Raw genomic sequence first — 21,085 nt, forward strand, 5'->3', positions numbered from 1 at the left:
GGAGAAACAAGGCACTAAGCCGGGCTGCAGATGGGAGGGAGTGTCAGGAACCTTCTGCTCCAGGCCAGGCCCCATAGGGATGAAACAGCGAGGATGCCCTGGCAGAGGGGATGGCGTCTCTCAATCCTTGCAGGAAGCAGGCTAAGCACCAGGTAGGCCTGGCCCTGCCCTCCAGGGGTTTGGAGGGGAGGCTGCCCTATCAACTGACCATTCAACAGTCAGTCTGGCTGCTGAGAGAAGCTCCTCCTGGGAGATAAGCACCTCCTGGGAGTGAGAGGTGGCCTGCCCTAGGTGTTGTTCTTTAGTTTACTTCATCAGTTTAAGGTGGGTAATGATATCTACCACCAGGGCAGTGCCTTTATCCATCTTTTTGACAATTGATTCTATCCTCTGACTTCTCCCTCCCAGTTTTGTGTCATCCACAGATTTTATCAGAAGGTCACCAGAGTCCTAATCCAATTCGTTAATAAAAATATTCAATAGGAGAAGAATGAAGATAGAGCCCTGTGGCACTCTACCAGAGACTTGCCCCAGGCTGATCTTAATCAAAATTCTTTTGATATAAATGTTCTGCAAGCTATAAATTCCCTTATTCTACTACCATTTACTCCAGCCTTCTCCATGAGGATATGAGGATTCCTCATGAGGATGTCTAAGATGTCTTGATAAATTCCAAAAGTAATGATACATCCATTAGATGGTGGCTGCTCTTGATACTACCTTAGCAGCAGTAATGATAATAATAATATAAACAATGGAGTATTTTTCGTCCTTACCCTCCCCTTTCTGTCCCTTCTATCCAAGACTGAAGTAAATTTTGCTAAAATAAGAGGAAATCCAAATTGATTTATCCTAAGTTCATGGAGAAATTACCCTGCCAGGAACAACTCTTGGAGGAGGACGTGGGAAATGGTCATGGTTTATCTGAGGATCAGCAAAATGAATTTTAGATACAAAAAGTGACTTAGGTTTAAAGAACAGGCAGTTTCAGCTTATCATCAGGTTTTGATTCAGAAGTTTGTTTTTAAGTTGGCTGTTGAGCAAATGTGAAATGTACTCAAAAACAATCTGACAAACACTGATTAGGTTCTCTGGAAGCTCCCGGAAGCCGTCTTCAAAACCATTTGTCTGCAATGAGTTGAAACTACACTGTGAGCAGCCTGAGCCCCTTGTCTTTTCTTTTCTTTCTTTTTTTTTAAAAAAATAAATTATTTATTTTTTTTGGCTGCATTGGGTCTTTGTTGCTGCGCGTGGGCTTTCTCTAGTTGCGGCGAGTGGGGGCTACTCTTCGTTGCGGCACGTGGGCTTCTCATTTCGGTGGTTTCTCTTGTTGCGGAGCACGGGCTCTAGGGCACGTGGGCTTCAGTAGGTGTGGCTCGCGGGCTCTAGAGCTCAGGCTCAGTAGTTGTGGTGCACAGGCTTAGTTGCTCCGCATGTGAAGCATGTGGGATCTTCCCGGACCAGCGCTCGAACCTGTGTCCCCTGCATTGGCAGGTGGATTCTTTTTTTTTTTTTTAATTAGGTAGATTCTTAACCACTCTGCCACCAGGGAAGTCCACCTCTCTATGACTTGCCCACTTCTGCACATAGACTCTAGGAATTTAAGAAAGAAAATTGCTTTAAAGTATTTAAAAACATTACCTACCGGCGTGATTCTCAGTCCAGTGTGTGTGTGTAGCTTTGTTCGTGCCCAACTGGCTTTCATGAGGTCAGCAGAAGTGCGTGTCCATTTCTTAATGTAATCATCTATTCGTCACCTTGGTTTTAACAGGAAATCTGGCTGGGGCAGCCACAGAGGAAGCAGAGGCCAGGGCTTGTGAGGGCCCTCTCTTCTCGGTTCTCAGTGGATCCCTCCATCCCCTGCTTTGAAACGAAACAATGGTTCCTGCTGACGAGGCTTCACCTCCCCAGCCTTTTGGGCTAAGGAGGTTGGTGTTATTCCTGAGCTGGACGTCCAGGTGATGAAGTTGTAGGGGGCAGACTTGTCCCCTTCTCATATCTAGCCTGAACCCCAAGAAATATACTGAGTTTTAGAAAAGGGGGTGGGGGTGGGGATAGGGACTCCTAAAACCATAGATCACAGGGGCCTTGATATCCATCCTCTACAAAACTCTAGCAGATTACTTATTAGGTATGTAAAAACTCTATGCTATGTCTAAGCATGCCCTAAAATCTTTTCCTAGTGAGTTATGGCTCTCATTGTGTACGGAACTTCAATAAAGTCTTCATCAAAAAAAAAATACACACACACACACATATATATATACAGAAGGGGGCCCAGACCTCTGTGGTTGGAATTCAGGGAAGGGTGGAGAATGGCGAGTCTAGGCCAGACCTGACAGGGCTGCCAGTGAGGGTCACACCCAGGAGGAGTTAGGCCATGTATTAAGGGCTAGATGAGGCCTGGGTCATGAAGGAAGGGCGACGGGAGGAAGGGTGCTCAGTGAAGGGACTAAAATGGGATCCTAGCACCCAAGAGTCAGTACAGAGCAGAGCAGAACTCTTACAGGTGTTGGCAGGGGGCACTTGTAGCTACCAGGCAGGAAGTAGAAATGACCAGAAACCAGCAAAGATCTTCCAAAAGTAAGTCAGACAAGTTAACCTGGTTTTTTTTGTTGTCAGAGTTACTAGATTGTTGAATGAGTAAAAAACTGCAGGTACAGGGCTTCTGATTTCAGCAAGATGTCTGACCAGGTATGTCCTGGGGTCCTCATGGAGAAGTGTGTGGCATCTGTCATTTGTGGGACAATTAGATCCAAAGAGTTTTATTCAAGGTCAATTCAAAAGACATCTGTAGGGTCTTCCCTGGTGGTCCGGTGGGTAAGACTCTGTGCTCCCAATGCAGGGGTCCTGGGTTCAATCCCTAGTCAGGGAACTAGATCCCACATGCATGCTGCAACTAAGAGTTCGCACGCTGCAACTAAGAAGCCCACATGCCGCAACTAAAAAAAAAAAAAAAAGATCCTGCATGTCACAACGAAGATCCCGCGTGCTGCAACTAAGACCCAGCACAGCCAAAAAAATAAATAAATAAATAAATATTTTAAAAATATTAAAAAACAAACAAACAAACAAAAAACCCCAAAACAAAAGACATCTGTAGTGGAATGCCATGTGGTTGTCTTCTTCCCTCTCCTGGCTCACAGGAGGGATGGAAAGTGTGCTGACTCAATCCCTGAATGACACAACACTGGGAGGGATAGATAGGTAAGAGGTCAAAGGATAGGATTGGTCGTCAAAAGGATGTCACTAGGAGGGTGCAATGGGCCAAATGATGACACACAATAGAAAGTTAAAGTTCCTGATCTTAGTTCCTCAAAGCTGACCTTGCAAATACAGGATGACAGATGACAGACATGTTGCTTAACAGGAGGATGCGTGGGGAAAGACTGATGAGTTTGAAAGGGGCATGGCTATCGTCCCCATTGGCAGCATTAATGAAAGAGTTCAGAAGTGGGGAGAAGACTGCCCCACTGTATTTTGTCACACATGCTCAGTTCAGGGGGTGACACCCAAAAGCGTATGGAGGGGTGATGAAAATACCAAGGCAAGGGGCCTTCGAACCACATCATAAGAGGAACATTTGAAGGGAGTGGAAATGTTAAGACTAAGAAGGAAGATTTGGGAGAGTATCTGAAAATTATCTTTAAATAATTGCATTGCTTTTATTTATTTTTAAAATTTATTTATTTATTTTAGAGTAGGTCCTTATAACCTACTATAAGGTTAAAATAGATAACCTTAGAGTAGGTTATCTATTTTAAATATAGCAGTGTGTACATGTCAATCCCAACCTCCCAATCTATCCCTCCCCCTCACTTTCCCCCACCCCGGGTAACCATAAGTTCATTCTCTAAGTCTGTGAGTCTGTTTCTGTTTTGTAAATAAGTTCATTTGTATCATTTTTTTTAAGATTCTGCGTATGAGTCATATCATATGATATGTCTTTCTCTGACTTCATTTAGTATGATAATCTCCAGTTTCATCCATGTTGCTGCAAATGGCATTATTTCATTCTTTTTAATGGCTGAGTAATATTCCACTGAGATATGTACGGCATCTTCTTTATCCATTCATCTGTCAATGGACATTTAGGTTGTTTCCGTCTCCTGGCTATTGTAAACAGCACTGCAGTGAACACTGGGGTGCATGTATCTTTTTGAACCATGTTTTTCTCTGGATATATGCCCAAGAGTGGGATTGCTGGATCATATGGTAGTTCTATTTTTAGCTTCTTAAGGAACCTCCATACTGTTCTCCATAGTGGTTGTACCAATTTACATTCCCACCAACAGTGCAGGAGGGTTCCCTTTTCTCCACACCTTCTCTAGCAGTTACTGTTTGTAGATTTTTTGATGGTGGCCATTCTGACCGGAGTGAGGTGATACCTCATTGTAGTTTTGATTTGCATTTCTCAATTGCACTGTTTTTATGTGAAAAAGGAATGGGACTTTTTTTTTTAACCTTTGGGTAGAACCCATAGGGAGGTCTATTTTAGTTAGATCTTTGTAACACAGCGGATGAGGGAAAGTTTTGCGAAGGTTTTTAAAGACAGTTGAGAGAGGGGGAGATGTTTCCAGAGGGTTGCGGAGTCTCCTCTGGGCCGAACCCCGGCAGCCACGGAGGCCACTCCTGCTCTGTCCAGTGGAAGACTGGCTACTGCACATCTCTTCATCTTACTGATAAAGCTTCTAGGAGGCAAATATTTGTCAAAGCCAATGCCATGGGGCTTCCCTGGTGGCACAGTGGTTAAGAATCCGCCTGCCAGTGCAGGGGACACAGGTTCAAGCCCTGGTCCAGGAAGATCCCACATGCCACGGGGCAACTAAGCCTGCAAGCCACAACTACTGAGCCTGCGCTCTAGAGCCTGCGAGCCACAACTACTGAAGCCCGTGTGCCTAGAGCCTGTGCTCCGCAACGAGAAGCAACTGCAATGAGAAGCCCTCGCACCGCAACGAAGAGTAGCCCCTGCTCGCCGCAACTAGAGAAAGCCCGCACACAGCAATGAAGACCCAATGCAGCCAATAAATAAATAAATAAATAAATAAATAAATAAATAAATAAATAAATAAATAAAATCTATATTAAAAAAAAAAGCCAATGCCATGAGTCTGAGCAGTGTTCCTGCTGATTGCTGGGGCTGAAGACAAAGGAAATGGAAACAAGACAGTTGTCCTCATTATGAAGGTCATTAAGTGGCCTCTGTTGCTTGTGGGCTGGGCTGGGATCACCATTCCAACTCGATGCTAAGAAGAGCCATGAAGTTGTTCATGGAGCTCGTGCATCACCCGTCAGATGGCATGAAAAGGCATCTGTGTCCCTGTTGTGGAAACCTGAGTGGATCTGTCTGAGCAACTGAACAGGAACTGAGAAAACAAGAAGGAAAGCAAAACGCAGCCCAAGTGCTCAGTCTTCATTTCGGGGGGATGGGGTGCCAGCTGGGGGTGGCAGAATGACCAGAGTCCCCGGCGAAACACAGAGAATTCTAAACAGCTACCTCAGGAAGAAAGGGGCCCATCTGGGAGCAAGGGCCACAGTGGGAGGCTGACTGGCTGATTCGGGAGGGGTGGTGGGGACTTGACTTTGAGGGAGAAACTGGGTACAGAAGACTTGCAGCGAGTTTTTCTCTGGGCAATGAGATAATTCTCCCTCACAACCCCCTTGAAACAACCTTCAGTGAAGGGTTTTGAAGCATTGTTCTCAAGAGATTTGGAGAGGGGTTTCTCCTAAAATTTACTGAGGACTTATGACTTCTCATGGATTGTCTCATTTAATCCTGTGGATTAGATGCTAAAATTATCCTCATTGTACAGGAGAGAAAAGAGAATCTCGGAAAGGTTAGTACACTTGCTCACAATCTCACAGCTGATTTAAGTCCGTTGTAACGCTGGCTGCCTGACTCCAGGCCTGAGCCCTGAATTCTTTGCACGGTGCCTCTGGAAGAAAAACATTTCAGGGCTTCTTGAAATGCCCCACAACAGGAAAATCTTTGGCTTAGAACAAAGACTGAAGGGGTCAAACTCTAAAAAAGTTGAAACACACTGAATATGAAATATTTATTCACCCAGGTTATTTTAGGATGTAATCCTTCAATTTGTTCTATACAACTGTCTTAATGTTTCCTGTTTCTTTACAGCTTCATTACCTGATTAAACAAAATTAAAATAGATACATCCAAATAAAAAAGGCAGCCAAGTTGGAGTGGGAGAATATGCACAGGAAACGGTACTTCTGGACAGACATGAGATTCATGTGATTTAGGACCAAGCCAGGAGCCTGTATAAACATTTCTAACTCTTGAGAATGTGAGAACACATGTGGGTCTCAAATGGATCCCTCACAGACCTCAAGGATCTTCTTTTTTAAAAAATTTATTTGGTTATTTGGTTGCGCTGGGTCTCAGTTGTGGCTCTCGGGCTCCTTAGTTGTGGCATGCGAACTCTTAGTTGCAGCATGCATGTGGGATCTAGTTCCCTGACCAGGGACTGAACCCGGGCCCCCTGCATTGGGAGCGCAGAGTCAACCACTGTGCCACCAGGGAAGTCACTCAAGGATCTTCTTTAATTAGAGCTGTCTAAAAAATGGAACAGTTGCCCAGAGAAATTTTAAAAGTATGTTCACACAAAAAATCTGTACGTGAATGTTCACAGCAGCTTTGTCATTTCAGCTTTCCTGAAAAATTGGAATCAGTCCAGATGTCCTTCAATGAATGGTTAAATAAACGGTGGTACATGTACGCCATGGAATATTCCTCAGCAATGAAAAGGAGCAAACTATTGATACATGCAGCAACTTGGATGAATCCCCAGGGCAATAGGCTGAGCGAACACACCCAATCCCCCAAATGTGATCCTATTTACATAACATTTTTGAAATAACAAAAGTTTAGAAATGAAGGACAGATTAGCAGTTTCCAGAGGTTGGGGATGGGGACAGGGAAGGAAGTGGGCGTGGCTATAAAAGGGATGGGATCCTTGTGTCTTGGGAACTGTGTGCTGACTGTGGTGAGGGATACATAACTCTACAGAGGTGATAAAGCTGTTTAGAACTTTACACACACAGAGACACAAGTGAGTACCAGTAAAACTGGGGAGATTAAATATTATGGGTGGGTTGTATCAATGTCAATGTACTGTGACATTATAATGTAACACTAAAATGTTACTACTGCGGAAACCTGGGTAACATACAAGGGCTTTCTCTATTATTTATTACAAATGCATGCGAATCTACTATTATCTCAATAAAAATTGTTATTTAGGGACTTCCCTCGTGGTCCAGTGGTTAAGGCTCTGTGCTTCCACTGCAGGGGGAACAGGTTTGACCCCTGGCCGGGGGAACTAAGATTCTGCATGCCGTGTGGTATGGCCAAAAAAAAAAAAAAGGACTGGTTCCCTGTTCCTGGAGGATGCAAGCGCTGGTCAGATGCTCCCTGACTCAGGTGTTGTTGGGGGGATTACTGGAGGGCAGCCCCTCCACTTCTCCTGAGGTCTTATGGGGAGTGAGACCTTCAGGGCAGTGAGGAGGAAGCTGAGCATTGCACAAAAGTCCTCCATTTCTGCTGGTCCCAGGAGTGCGCACAGAGAATCAGAGAGAACTAGAATGTCCTCCTCACAGAGGCTCATTCTCTTGTACCAAGAGGAAGAGGTGAGCCGAGCTGCTCTGAAGGTATTTTTCAGGGCTACCTCTGTCACCTTTTCCCTAAAGGCCAGGGCTCCCCTTGGGGTCCAGGGGTTCAGGCAGCTCTGCTGACAAAAATAAAACATGAATTTTCACACTGCTGCTTAGAATCTGAATCTGGTAGAACCTTGGAAATCCTCTCCCAAATAAAAGAACCTTCTAGATGCAAAGAGAATAGGAATATTTTGAGACCTAGGAAAGATCTGGATGTTCGAGGAGGTAAAGGGGTTTGTGAACATTATCCTAGAGATGCACTGAAATGCACCAGCTCCTCCTAAATGAAGTGTTTCCCTCCCAGATAATTTCAAGACCAGTTTCATGTAGACGGCTATTCTTATTTATTTATTTACTTACTTACTTACTTTGGCTGCGCTGGGTCTTAGTTGCAGCATGCAGGATCTAGTTCCCTGACCAGGGATTGAAGCAGGGTCCCCTGCACTGGGAGCGTGGAGTCTTACCCACTGGACCACCAGGGAAGTCCCTAGACAGTTATTCTTGATGGCCCTCTTGAACAGTGAAATGGATAAATGTGAGGTGCCCTTAGTCCCCTCCTCCTCTCATAGGACGAGGCTGGGAGAGATATTCCTTAGGTCAACTTACAGAGAAGGTCCCTGAGGTTGGCCATGACCTGCCCGTGCAGCCAAAGTGGATCTGGTGCTGTCTCAGGACTTCCTGGCCAGGAAGCTTCCTTCATTGTCTCTGGGATCCCTGCTCACCACATGCTCTGTGTCCTTGTACCCAGGACCTAGCCCAGTACATGTGATGTTAGGCCTAGGGTGCTCCAGCCCAGGCACCAGCCTTTTTTTGGGCCGTGCCCACGGCAGCATGCGGGATCTTAGTTCCCTGACCAGGGATTGAACCCGTGCCCCCTGCAGTGAAGCGCGGAGTCTTAACCACTGGACAGCCAGGTAAGACCCCCAGGCACCAGCCTTTAAGGAATGGCCTGAGTGCTGGACCAATCGCAGCAGAGCCAGCTCTCAACCAGGCCTCCAGCTGACAGCACCTGAAACCTCATGTGAATGTGCAAGTGACTGATGATGACACAGGTATGCAGTCTCCTCTGAATACCCCTCTCCCCTGCATCTGCATCTCCCTTCCCCTGTATCCACATCTGCCCTCCATCTGCAAGTCTTACCCTCCAAGAACAGATTTCTCTTGGGGTCTCCACAAGTGGGTGGGCACAGGCCTGCCTGTAGTCACATCTGCCCTGCCTTCAAAGAAGGTTCTGTCCACACAAAGGCACTTTGAGTTTACTGCAACCTAACACAATACAGACTACCTGCGTCTGCCTGTAAATCCATTTTTAAAATGCAGCTAGGAAAGCTGAAGGAAGGGGAAAAGCAGGGCCCCAGTTCAGCCCTGGAGGCTGCATTGTTCTCACACTGGCATTGTTTTCGGGCCCCCACCGATTACCCAGAAGGCCCCCAGGACCCCTGGGGAATCAAATGAGATTGTTTTTCCCAAGATTGAGCTCTTCAGGTGTGAGCTGCAGTTCTTGGACAACGGTGGTGACTGTGGCATTTCTGCAACAGGAAAGAGGAAGGAACTTCTGATCTGTGCAGCAAGGGCACCAACAATGTGCGCCCCCAGCCAGCCGGCAGCAAAGAGGAAAAGAGCTCCGTTTCCATAGTGATAAATCACTGGGAAGCCAGAGAGGGAGAGTCAGCAAGAGGATTTTTCCTTTCCTCCTCCCTGCAAAAAAATCCCAGCTCCAGAGTCAGTTAGATGCCTGGCGCCTCTCCAGGCTGAGCCTCCAGAACCACAGGTAGGGGAAGAAAGAGGAGGTCCCTGCTAGCTGGACATCAACACTGAAAACCCTCTGCTGCTGAGAGTGGAAGGGAAGGGCTTTAGGCTCCTCTTAAAGGGGTACATCGGGCACAGGTGCCTGGGCGACCTGGCGGGCCCAGCACTACGTCACACCTGTGTGGCCACAGGCCGACTATAAAACACCTCCATGTATGTCACCCACATTATTCCATTTCATTATCTTACATTAAGCCCTACAGGATTCTGGGTTCTGGTATGTGAGCCACACACATATGGGTATTATTAGCCTTTTTACAACGGAAAAACAGGCCTGGTGAGGGAGAGAGATGGGCCGGAGACAGCTCACCAATTTAAGGTACTTGCTGCAAGTTGCTCCTGAAGGTCTTCAGGGCTCTCACCTGAGACTCTTTCCCTTGCTGAAATTAGACTTTTTTATTTTTCCCAAGGAAAATTCCAATTTTGGGGGAAATGCTCTGAAATATTTGTCCCAAGCCTCACTGGTTACTCTTCATCGTGCCTCGTTCTCTTGCCTCTTACCTTTGCATATGCCATTCCCTCTGCTTGGAATGCTGTTCCCCGGTTCTTTGGCCAGCTAACCCCTCAGGGGAGATGCCTGGGAAGGCTTCCCCGTGGTTCAAACACCTCGCTTTCTGGGCTCGCACAGAATTTACCACGTCATTATGTGAGGCAGCACAGAGTAGTTGTAAGAAAAGGCTCTTCTAGGCCCAGACGAGCTGTGTGACCTTGGTGGACTTAACCTCTCTGAGCCTCCACTTCCTCACAGGCAGGATAGGGAGAATGACAGTATCTGCCTTAGAGCGTTTGTGAGGATTAGATGATAACACACATGGAGCACTTAGAAAATGCTGGCACACAGCTAGTGCTCAGTAAACACAGGCTGCTAAAGGATTACCTGTCTTAAAGCAGGGGCCATCTTTCGTGCAGACTCTCAGTTGGAGATGCTTTAGCCCTCAGTGGGTGTTCAGCAGTGTGTGTCAGAGGAACTCTGAATTCACGGAAGGCTGTTCTCAGCTGCACACACCAGGCACAGTGTAAGGCTCCTTGACACGTAATATTTCATTTAGTTAAGTCATGCCCCCATAGCAATATTTGGGATATTTAGTTTAGACTGGGCCCAGGTAGCCAAGGACCAGCATTCGACCAGTGTAGCGTGCAGTGTCCTTGAATGGCCCCTCAGATCGCCTGAACTTACAGGATGTTCAGTTAAATTTGAATTTCAAATAAGCAACAAATAATCTTTTTAGTATAAGTGTATCCCAAATATTGCATGGGGGCATACTTACACTAAAAAAATGTTTGTTGTCTACCTGAAATTCAAATTTAACTGGGCCTCCTCCTGCCCTGCCCTGGCTGGGCCTGGAAAGGCCTCCCTCTCAGGGCCAGGCGGCTCTCAGCCTTCACCACAGGTGGGTTACCCAAGTGGTCTGTAAACACGGAGAGATTCAAATAATCCACATAACTGCACCCCAGAGGCCTGCTTTCTGGGTCTCACAGAATTTACCACAGCATACTGTGAGGTGTGTGGCAAAAGACAAACCAAAGCCCATGTGGGGTGGCCAGTCTTCTCTGTGGTTTCACTTTCAGGAAGAATGAAACCAAACTCTTCATGCAAATACGTAAAGAGTTTAAACTAAATTGTGTAACAGCTGAAGCCTCTCTCTGCAGCTATTAGGCAGTTTTTTAATCACCCTGGAGCCCTCTTCCAAGCCCTGGACCAAATAGAAAGAACAAAGCTTTCTGCAGCAAAACAAAACAGCAACAAAAACAAACAAACAAAAAACCAAACAACCCCCCACCCCCACCCCAGTCTTCCTCAAATCTATAAAATCAAAATGCAAACCAGTAGTTGCCTGGGACTTGGGGAGGGATTAGGGATTGACGGCAAATGGGCAAGAGGGAACTTCCGGGTGATGGAAATGTTCTAGAACCAGATTGTGGTGATGGTTGCACAACTCTATATATTTACGAAGAGTTTTGAAATTTAGCAAATAAAAATAGAGGCTGTTCAGTTAAATCTGAATTTCAAAAAAGCAACAAATAATCTTTTTAGTATAAGTGTATCCCAAATATTGCTATGGGGGCATACTTACACTAAAAAAATGTTTGTTGTCTACCTGAAATTCAAATTTAACTGGGCATCCTAGCAGTTAGGATCGCCACATCCTAACTAAAAGTCTTTGAAGTATACAGTTACAATGCATGAATTTTATGGCATGTAAATTATGCTTAGCTACTAAATTTAACACAGTGCCTAGAATAATGTTGGCGCTTAAAGAAAAGTACACTTTTTCCTTCTGGACACCCTCTCCATTCCCTCCCCACTCTCACCCCTGGCAAAAACACACACACACACACACACAAAACCCCAAAAAACCCACCAGCCCAGGAACCCATAGAAATCACCAGTATAGGAAATCTAAACAGTCACTACAGCTTTGTTTTCCTGGGGCTTGGGGCCTGAAAGAGGGCAAGACCTCAGGGCGAGAAACACCGTAGGGCAAACCAGGGAGTTTGCAGTTTGGAGCAGGCCTCCACTTGCTGGGAGCTCCAAACACTAAAGTCATTCCTTGCTAATTGCTACCCAGCAATTCAACTCTCATCAGCTGGGTGGGCACTGAATGCCCTGTACAGGCTGGGTGGGTGAGGTGGGGGGCAATGAGTACGACACTTCCCTGCTCTTAAGGAGGTCACCGTCTAAAGAACGTAAGCCTAGTATGCACCTACCTGCCAACACACACACACACAACACACACTAATACCATTAAAAGCAAAGAGAACAATTCCTCTTCTCTCCCTCTTACGGGAGAGAATTTTTTTCACCTCCTCCAATAAAATTAACTTTCCTATATCTATGGGGTTTGTATACAGAATTGCATTTTGCGATCCGGTAAGAGCCTGTTCCCTTTTTAGAACTGGCACATTTGTACCCATCTCTAGTACAGATGAAGCCACCTGCTGGTAGGTCTGGCTGTAAGCAAGCCCGGTACCAAATTCTGACCAACTGTCAAAATTACCGTAATTTGTTCTTCAGATTCACCCCATCTGAGATCTGCAAACTGACTCTTTTCTGAATTAAGAGGACTCATCAACATTCCACTCTGTGCTCTTTACTTCTGTGGTACCATTTCAGTGCCGAGGATTTCACGAAAACTGGCCCCCAAAGGTGGATGCTTCTGTAATGGTTTGTAAACCTGTAAAACTAAAAATCCCCTTACTTAGCTCACCAACAATATAAACAAGGTGATTTGGGGCATTTCAAGCAGGGAAGAGAAGCACTTGTGAGCATCGTAACTGTCAACCCAGAGGTAAACCCAGGCCAACAGTGCTCAACTTGTGAGTTCCGGGGTGAGCGATGGGTAGGTCAGTGAAAGAGAATCCAAGTGGCTGTCTGAAGATACGGCGGCACCTGCTGAATGAAATGCTGATGATAGTAACTGGTGTTTGTTGTAGTGCGACATGTGATTTACATGCACTGTGGCTCAGTCCCATGAGTTCGGTACAGCTATAGTCACTTGCCCACAGTGCCAGCCTGGTCAGGGGCCGGCCCCAGGGCCCTTGCTTCTACCACCCAGTTCCAAGTTCCTCCAGCTTTTGGCTGGAATTATATCAACCCAGAAAGGCTGTCCCTTTGTCTATTAAGAACTTCAATTGATCAAATACATACATACATAAATACAAAACAGAAAAACCTTTAACTACTTAGTAAATGCTATTACTATATGGGTAAAATCTTCCCAGTAATGAGATTTAGGAAAGAGAAGTAATGGAGGAGTTGTCGTTGGAGAAAAGGTAGGAATCCCAGCCTGCTCAGGAATATGGAAAATTCCACAGTAGCAGACAACATTTTGCACTTCTGGTAATCAGAGTATCAGTGGTGAATTTTTACAGGACTGAGAGAAAATAACTTGTCCCCAAGTGCCCGTTTTACATGCATTTGACAGTATTTTTCATCTAATGATTAAATTCCTTTAATAAGTACCTCATTTCATTTACCCCCATTGGCTTGAACTAATAGGGTATTACTGAAGGGGGCTTTAACTTTTTTCTTTTTCTTTTTCTTTTTCAAGTGACTTAAAAGAAAAGCAAACAACAACAATAATAAGTCTTTACGGGCAGAAACAGTTAATGGGTGTGCCCAGTCCTTCCATGGCCCATTTGAAATTACAGAAATTTTACAATGGCACCATCTAATGGAATATCAGGTTAGACACACAAAAAAATCATTTTTTTTACCTTTAAATTTGTACCAACCACTTCTAACACTTCTTTATCAGCTTTGGACACCCTCATTGCTTATTTCACCCTTGGTTATTATTTCTAGTAGAAACACAGCATTGATGTAAAAATATTGTATAAAATATATAGCATAAAAATGCTATATAAAAGGTATTTAAAATAAAACTTCCTCATTCCTTTCTCCAGACAGAGTGCTCTATGCATATACAAATAAGTGAATGAATGAATGAATGAACAAACATATAAACATGTTTAGGACTTCCCTGGTGGCGCAGTGGTTAAGAATCCACCTGCCAATGTAGGGGACACAGGTTCAAGCCCTGGTCCGGGAAGATCCCACATGCCGCGGAGCAACTAAGCCCGTGCGCCACAACTACTGAGCCTGTGCTCTAGAGCCCGCGAGCCACAGCTACTGAGCCCACGCACCACAACTACTGAAGCCCGTGCACCTAGAGCCCGTGCTCCACAACAAGAGAAGCCACTGCAATGAGAAGCCAGCGCACCGCAAGGAACAGTAGCCCCCGCTTGCTGCAACTAGAGAAAGCCCGCACACAGCAACGAAGACCCAATGCAGCCCCAATAAATAAATAAATTAATTAAAAAAAATGTTTAGATATATATTATAAATAGATGGGATATCTTATATATTTTCTGCAACGTGCTTTTTTTTTTAACCTTTTGCGCATCATGCTTATATTTTCATTTAAATACAGAGAGAACTACCTCGTTTTTTTAAAAAATGGCTCCAAAATATCTTGTATGGGATTTCTTTACAGGGTAATAAAAATGTTCTAAAATTAGATTGTGGCTATGGTTGCACCTCTTCGTGAATATACTAAAAACCACTGAACTCTATACTTTAAATTTTATGGTATGTGAATTACATCACACAAAAAAGCTGTTTCACAAAAGAACAGAATGTCAAAAACATCCTACAATTTAAACAACCTGTTCCCAATTGATAGGCATTTAGGTGTCTGCAATTTTTCATGTACAGGAAAAACTGCATGGATGCCCCTGGGCGCCTACCTTTGCACAATTGTAGCTCTAGAGGGAAGATTCTAGGTCTACACATCACAGCTCTGGATGCGAATGCAGGAATTCTGATGTTAGCTGGTGTTGTAAAAGCCACTGCAAATATCTTCCAAGAATATAAGGGGTCAAACACACGCTAAAGTGAATTTTCTGTTGAGGGTGGGCCTCTGATCCCCTCAGTGATCATGTAGGGGAGGAGGGCGACGTGTTTAGTCTTCTAACGACAATCTGCCATAGCTCGGTGTGGCTAGGCATCTTGGTTAATATTCCAGATCTGCCTCTATGCTGGTGACCTAGCTCTGTTCCTGAACGGTTTTTCCATCTGTGAAACAGAACAACTCATAGGGTTATTATGAAGATGGAGTGAGTTGGCCCATCTGATGGGCTGACCCCTGGCCAGGAGATGTTCAGCAAGTGCTAGATCCTTCCCGTTGGTCCTTGAAACACTCTAGATGAGAGCACAGCAAGCTCCAAGAGGTAGAAAGACCCTGGTGAATCCATTCATACGGTGTTGTTCCTGAGTGGTGACCCCCACAATTGGGAGGTCACCAGCCCAGTCCAGGAATGGACACCAAAGCTCACTATTCACAGCTGTGGGCAGGTAGAGCAAGTCCCAAGAAGAATCAGGACAAGGAGGGTGAGGCTGGCAACTGGCCTGTGAACTGACTGGATCTTCCCAGAATCCTCAGCACCCCCTTTCCCTGAGAGGGGGTAGGGGGTCACTTGACATCCCTCCAGAGCCCAGGGATGGAGACCCCTCCTCAGCAGCAGCCCAGCCATCTTGATGCAGGAGAACTGGAGAACAAGAGGAAATTATCAGAGTCCCTGCCAGCCCTAACCCCTACGATGAATCACAAAGCTGCCTTCTTATAAGGATACCAGCATGACTTCATCTTAACTAATTATGTCTGCAAAGACCTCATTTTCAAATAAGCTCACATTCTAAGGTTCTGGGTGGGAATGAAGTCTAGGCGTCACTATTCAACCAAATACAGAATCTGTGGGAACAAATCAGAAATGAAATGAATAGTGAACTGTAGCCCAGAACATCTTCTGCTCAAATCAGAACAGCCCAGAATGTCTTTTTACACTGTACAAGAAGCAGTACAAAATAAAGCAAATGATTTCTATTTCTGGAATGAAAACCAATTTAATTATTCTAACAAAAAATATGAACAGGACTCAGAAGTTGTGCTGCGGGGGCTTCCCTGGTGGCGCAGTGGTTAAGAATGCGCCTGCGAATGCAGGGGACTCGGGTTCGAGCCCTGGTCTGGGAAGATCCCACATGCTGCGGAGCAACTGAGCCCGTGCGCCACAACTACTGAGCCTGCGCTCTAGAGCCCGCGAGCCACAACTACTGAGCCTGCGTGCCACAGCTACTGAAGCCCGCGTGCCTAGAGCCCGTGCTCCACAGCAAGAGAAGCCACCACAGTGAGAAGCCTGCGCACCGCAACGAAGAGTAGCCCCCGCTCGCCACAACTAGAGAAAGCCCGCGTGCAGCAACGAAGACCCAACGCAGCCAAAAATAAATAAATAAAATAAATTTTTAAAAAAAATTGTGCGGTGAACAAATGGGGCTCAGAAGTTATGATGTAAAAAATTGAAAATACTAAATATATTTCATCAGAATGGTAATCTTGTTCTGGCAAAGCTCATTGCTCTGATAAATTCTACAAACCCAGTGAGCAAAATAATGAAAAGAATACCTTAAATCTGTTTCACGTAGGTATTTGAAATAATAAAAATTCTGGAAACGTAAAAAATCAAAATTATATCTATAAAGCAAGTGAGAATATTCAGAAACTTCTATCAGAATTTTTAACACAATTTAGTGTACAGTTTTAAACAGTTAAGTATTTTTAGACATGAAATCAATGAATTTCAAAAAAGAATAAAAAAGCATGGGTGTATCACTGTGACCTAAATTAATGGTCCTGCTTGTTGTAAAATGTAACTATTGAAATAAGAAAACAAATTTTGAAACTATTTCCCTAACATGTATTTTTAAATTAAAATGTAAAATTCAAGTCTTCAAAAATAGTTACTTGTTTTTGTTCATCTCTTAAAGGGGAAGGAACATGTGAAATACTATATCCAAATGTTACTGTCCGTGCTTGAGAAACATGGTTTCCATGATGTTTCATGAAAACCTTACCGGGTTTTGTACAGAGCAGGAATACTAGAGCAGGGTAAAGAGGAAGTCTGGGAAATCTGGAGTTTCAGCCAAGATTTTAGAAACTGTTTCTAGACAAGCGCTGTCGGGCAGGCCCCATTCCCCTCCTCTGGACTGGGTAGAGTGGCTCATCCTCTCTGGAGGACAGCTTGTCCAGAGATGCCTGAGTGGTTCTAGGCACATTCCCCCCCAGGCCCATGATCATGACTGAACAATGGAGGGGAGGTGTAAAAACCTAGCTCCCTTGCCACAAGATGGACCAAACCCCATGGCACAACTCACACCCCACATCACCCCATGGGAGCAGACAGTGCGTCAAGTTCAGCTGAACCCTCGTCTTTGCTTAGTTGCTTCCCGTGTCCTGTTCTACATGCCAGTGCCTTTCCCTTCTCCTTCAATCACTCCCTCGGTAAATCACATGCTCTAGAATTCCATCTCAGGCTCTGTTGCTCAGGAACCCGTCCTCAGACAGGTGGTGTCAAACCCTCTATAGTCACCTCTGAGTGATGTAATTAAAGATGTGAATCATGTCATTCTTAAAGTATTTTCCTGACAAACTTAAAAAATTTTTTTTTAATTACTCAAAAGAGCTTCTTTTTTGGTAATTTTAATTTATTTTTGGCTGCTTTGGGTCTTCGTTTCTGCGCGCAGGCTTTCTCTAGTTGCGGCCAGCGGGGACTACTCTTCGTGGCGGTACGCAGGCTTCTCATTGCGGTGGCTTCTCTTATTGTGGAGCACAGGCTCTAGGCGCGTGGGCTCAGTAGTTGTGGCTCACGGGCTTAGTTGCTCCGCAGCATGTGGGATCTTCCCGGACCAGGGATCGAACCCGTGTCCCCTGCATTGGCAGGTGGATTCTTAACCACTGAGCCACCAGGGAAGTCCCAAAGCTTCATTTTTTAAATTTAGCTTTCTGACTCCATGCTTGTGCTTTCAACACTTTCACAATGATTTTCTGCTCCTCAATGAGGAAAGCACCCTTGATCCTGTCACGGACACATTTAGCGCACATGGAACCACCATAGGCCAGGCTGACATGTTTTTTTGTTTTAGACAACCTCATAAGAACTTTAGGTCTCACGGCACGAACTCCTCGAAGTCGGCCTGGGCACACGCCACATGCGAATTTTGGTGCTTTCCCAACCTTCTTAGTATAAAGGTAAACAATTCTGTTACCAGGGGTTCGGGACAGCCTGGTTTTGTTAGAGGCTGTATCATGGAACAGCCTATGACGGCATGTCAAATGCTGGACCATCCTGAATGCCTCTAGATACCATCCCTGGAAGAGGAAGAAGCCTGACAAACTTTTAATTTACCTTCTTTCATCAAATAAACATCAGAGAGAATTAAGTAATATATCTCAAGACTTGGGAACTGAGACAATGAAAACTGGAACGCCATTGGACCTTATGGAGAACTTGCAGTGCTACAGACGCACAGTTTGGAAACTATGAAGTCTTGCCTGTTCATTTTAACGGAAATGGTAAAATCTTCGGAAGACGAAACATTTTAGGGAGTTTTATGCTTAATTAGGGATATTCTAACAGAAATTTTAATACTTTTATTTATTTATATTTTTAAATTGAAGTACAATTGGCTTGTAATATTATATTCTATAAGTGAGATCATATGGTATTTGTCTTTCTCTGTCTGACTTATTTCACTTAGCGTAATATCCTCTAGGTCCATCCAGTTGGTCGCAAACAGCAAGATTTCATTCTTTTTTATGGCCGAGTAATATTCCATTGTGTATATACATCACATCTTCTTTACCCATTCATCTGTCTATGGACAGGTTAGGTTGCTTCTGTAGCTTGGTTGTTGTAATAATGCTGCAATGAATATAAGGGTGCCTGTATCTTTTTGAATTATTGTTTTGTTTTCTTTGGAAAAATACCCAGAAGTGGAATTGCTGAATTGTATGACAGTTCTATTTTTAGTTTTTTGAGGACCCTCCATACTGTTTCCCATAGTGGCTGCAGCAATTTACATTCCCACCAACAGTACATGAGGGTTCCCTTTTCTCCACATCCTTACCAACACTTGTTATTTGTTGTCCTTTTGATGATGGCCATTCTGACAGGTGTGAGGAGATATCTTATTATGGTTTTGATTTGCATTTCCCTGGTGATTAGTGATGTTGAACATCTTTTCATGTGGAATTTTTTTTTATTATAAATCTATAGTTTTATTATCATGTGGAGATTTTAATACTTTCAGATTTACAAGGTTAATTTGATAAATGAAAGAGAAGTGGAAGATGCTATAACAATGAAGAAATATGGCATGACTTCTTGTAACAAAACAAAATAAAGTATCAATTCCAAGAGAAAATATAACACTTTAAAATAAATTATGATATAAAAATACATTTGTTATTTGAGGGCAAAAGTGAAAATAAATGAATTCTAAAGTCATTTAAATTTATAGAATCCTGACACTACTAAATGGTATTTGTAAAGTTCTGTGAAGGATAAATGAAATTAAACCAATGGATTAAATGATTTTTTGTGATTTAGAAATATAAGATAACAGAAATTTTGGATATAGAAAAATTTCAAACAACATTATAAGGGCTGGAATATTTAAAAATTTTATCATTGTTTTTGTTCATCAGGAATTGAGGATTTAACACCAGGAACAACTGGTGCGAAGAGAAATTCTCAATTTATCGAGATTACATATTATCCAATGGCCACCAGTTTCAAGGAATTCACTGGAAAAATTCAAGGCAGTTCCCCATGTCCAATCATCCTGGAATGTGAGCCCTGTTTCAAAAGACCATACCAACTATTTCTAAACATCAACAAAATTTTGGAAATTATGAGAATAATTTTATTAAAGATTTGCTCAAAAATTTATATCACTTGTTGAGTAGTTTTATAACATAACCTAGTTTATTTAGAGATAAACTAGGGGTAGTGGAATATATTTTTAAATATCTGATCCATGCATTGACTTATATATTACTCTACTGGTTGTGACATATTTAATAATACCTCTGCACACTTCATAGAGGTTTCATAAGGATTAAATGAGATTATCAGTGTAAAGCTCTTAGACAACAGAAAGCCTAACTTTACTGTTTGTTTGACTATATTTATTGTCATCAAGCTTATCAATATGGTGAACTATTGTGGGCCATAACAATGTGGATTTGCCATGGTTTGGGCCCTAAGGAATGTGCTAGGTCCATGGATGAACTTTTTCTTTTTCCACTTGAGACTTCATAGCTGATTTGTTGTGTAACCTTTGACAGACTATGATCCTTTTCCGGGGCCTTGCTAAGATAGTCCTAGCAACGTTTACTAACAGCTCTAAGTAGCACTTCTGGTTTCCTTTGCTGTCTTTGTATCCAAGCTGTGGTCTGCAGGCTTCCTGCCCCAGCTAAAAGTTCCACACACAGAAATGCTCCAGACACGTCAGCTTTTCTAAAGACGCCCCATCTTCTGGGCATGACAGTTCTCGGGAACCCAGCTCCACCCTCTGCTCAGGCCAGGATGGATGAGATACTCCTGGGAAATGTCAAAAACGAAACCTCTGATTCCCTCTAGCAGAAATTCTGGCGTTAAGGGTCATCCCACCCGAGATTAAACTTGTGGGGTTCTTTAGTGAAAGAAATTGCCACCAATATCACCGTATGAAGTCACCGTCAAGCACTGAGTGCCATCTTTGTTAGAAGAGTGGGTGCCTGAGAAGTAACTTTTACTGTCAGAAGGAAATAAAGGTCTTTTATGAACTGAAGGCTAAATAAGATGATTTGCTTCCAGACAGTGGCAGCCAGACAGGGAGGAAGTGGGGGTGACGGCAGCAGGTCCTGGCTCTGCTCAGACCCCCAGTGGTGGCCAGGTGTGAGGTTGGGAATGACTGACCACCACGGGCTGGACCTGGGGAGCCCGAGAAAGGAGCACTGGGAGTGAGTTAATACTGGAGGTTGGATGATCTGAAAGAACCTGCACCTCTGTGTCCCCCACAGAGAGGACATCTGTCCACAGGAATGCAAGAGACCTACAGGGCCAACCCTCAGTGGCAACAAGAACCAGTAACCCAGGATTCCCTGGTGGTCCAGTGGTTAGGACTCCTCACTTTCACTGCGGAGGCCTGGGTTCAATCCCTGGTCGGGGGAACAAAGATCCCACAAGCCGCGCAGAGCAGTCAAAACATTTAAAAATAATA

The 21,085-nt window shown here is 44.1% G+C and overlaps 2 protein-coding genes across 2 annotated transcripts in view; both read right to left on the minus strand.

Moving 5' to 3' along the window:
- Positions 1-1,847: 1,847 nt before the first annotated feature.
- The window catches only part of POLG2 (DNA polymerase gamma 2, accessory subunit), a 66,354-nt gene continuing 47,116 nt past the window's right edge, over positions 1,848-21,085 (minus strand). The window contains exon 11 of the transcript XR_009698164.1: positions 1,848-1,860. The gene's annotated coding sequence lies outside the window, so the exon portion shown is untranslated. The remainder of the gene's footprint in view (positions 1,861-21,085) is intronic.
- LOC133080153 (large ribosomal subunit protein eL34-like) lies at positions 17,802-18,179 on the minus strand. The gene has a single exon (XM_061176027.1). The coding sequence runs from the start codon at positions 18,162-18,164 to the stop codon at positions 17,802-17,804; it is 363 nt and encodes a 120-aa protein (XP_061032010.1). The 5' UTR covers positions 18,165-18,179.

The sequence above is a fragment of the Eubalaena glacialis genome, chromosome 19, assembly GCF_028564815.1.
Source record: "Eubalaena glacialis isolate mEubGla1 chromosome 19, mEubGla1.1.hap2.+ XY, whole genome shotgun sequence".
In the NCBI taxonomy this organism is placed as follows: domain Eukaryota; kingdom Metazoa; phylum Chordata; class Mammalia; order Artiodactyla; family Balaenidae; genus Eubalaena; species Eubalaena glacialis.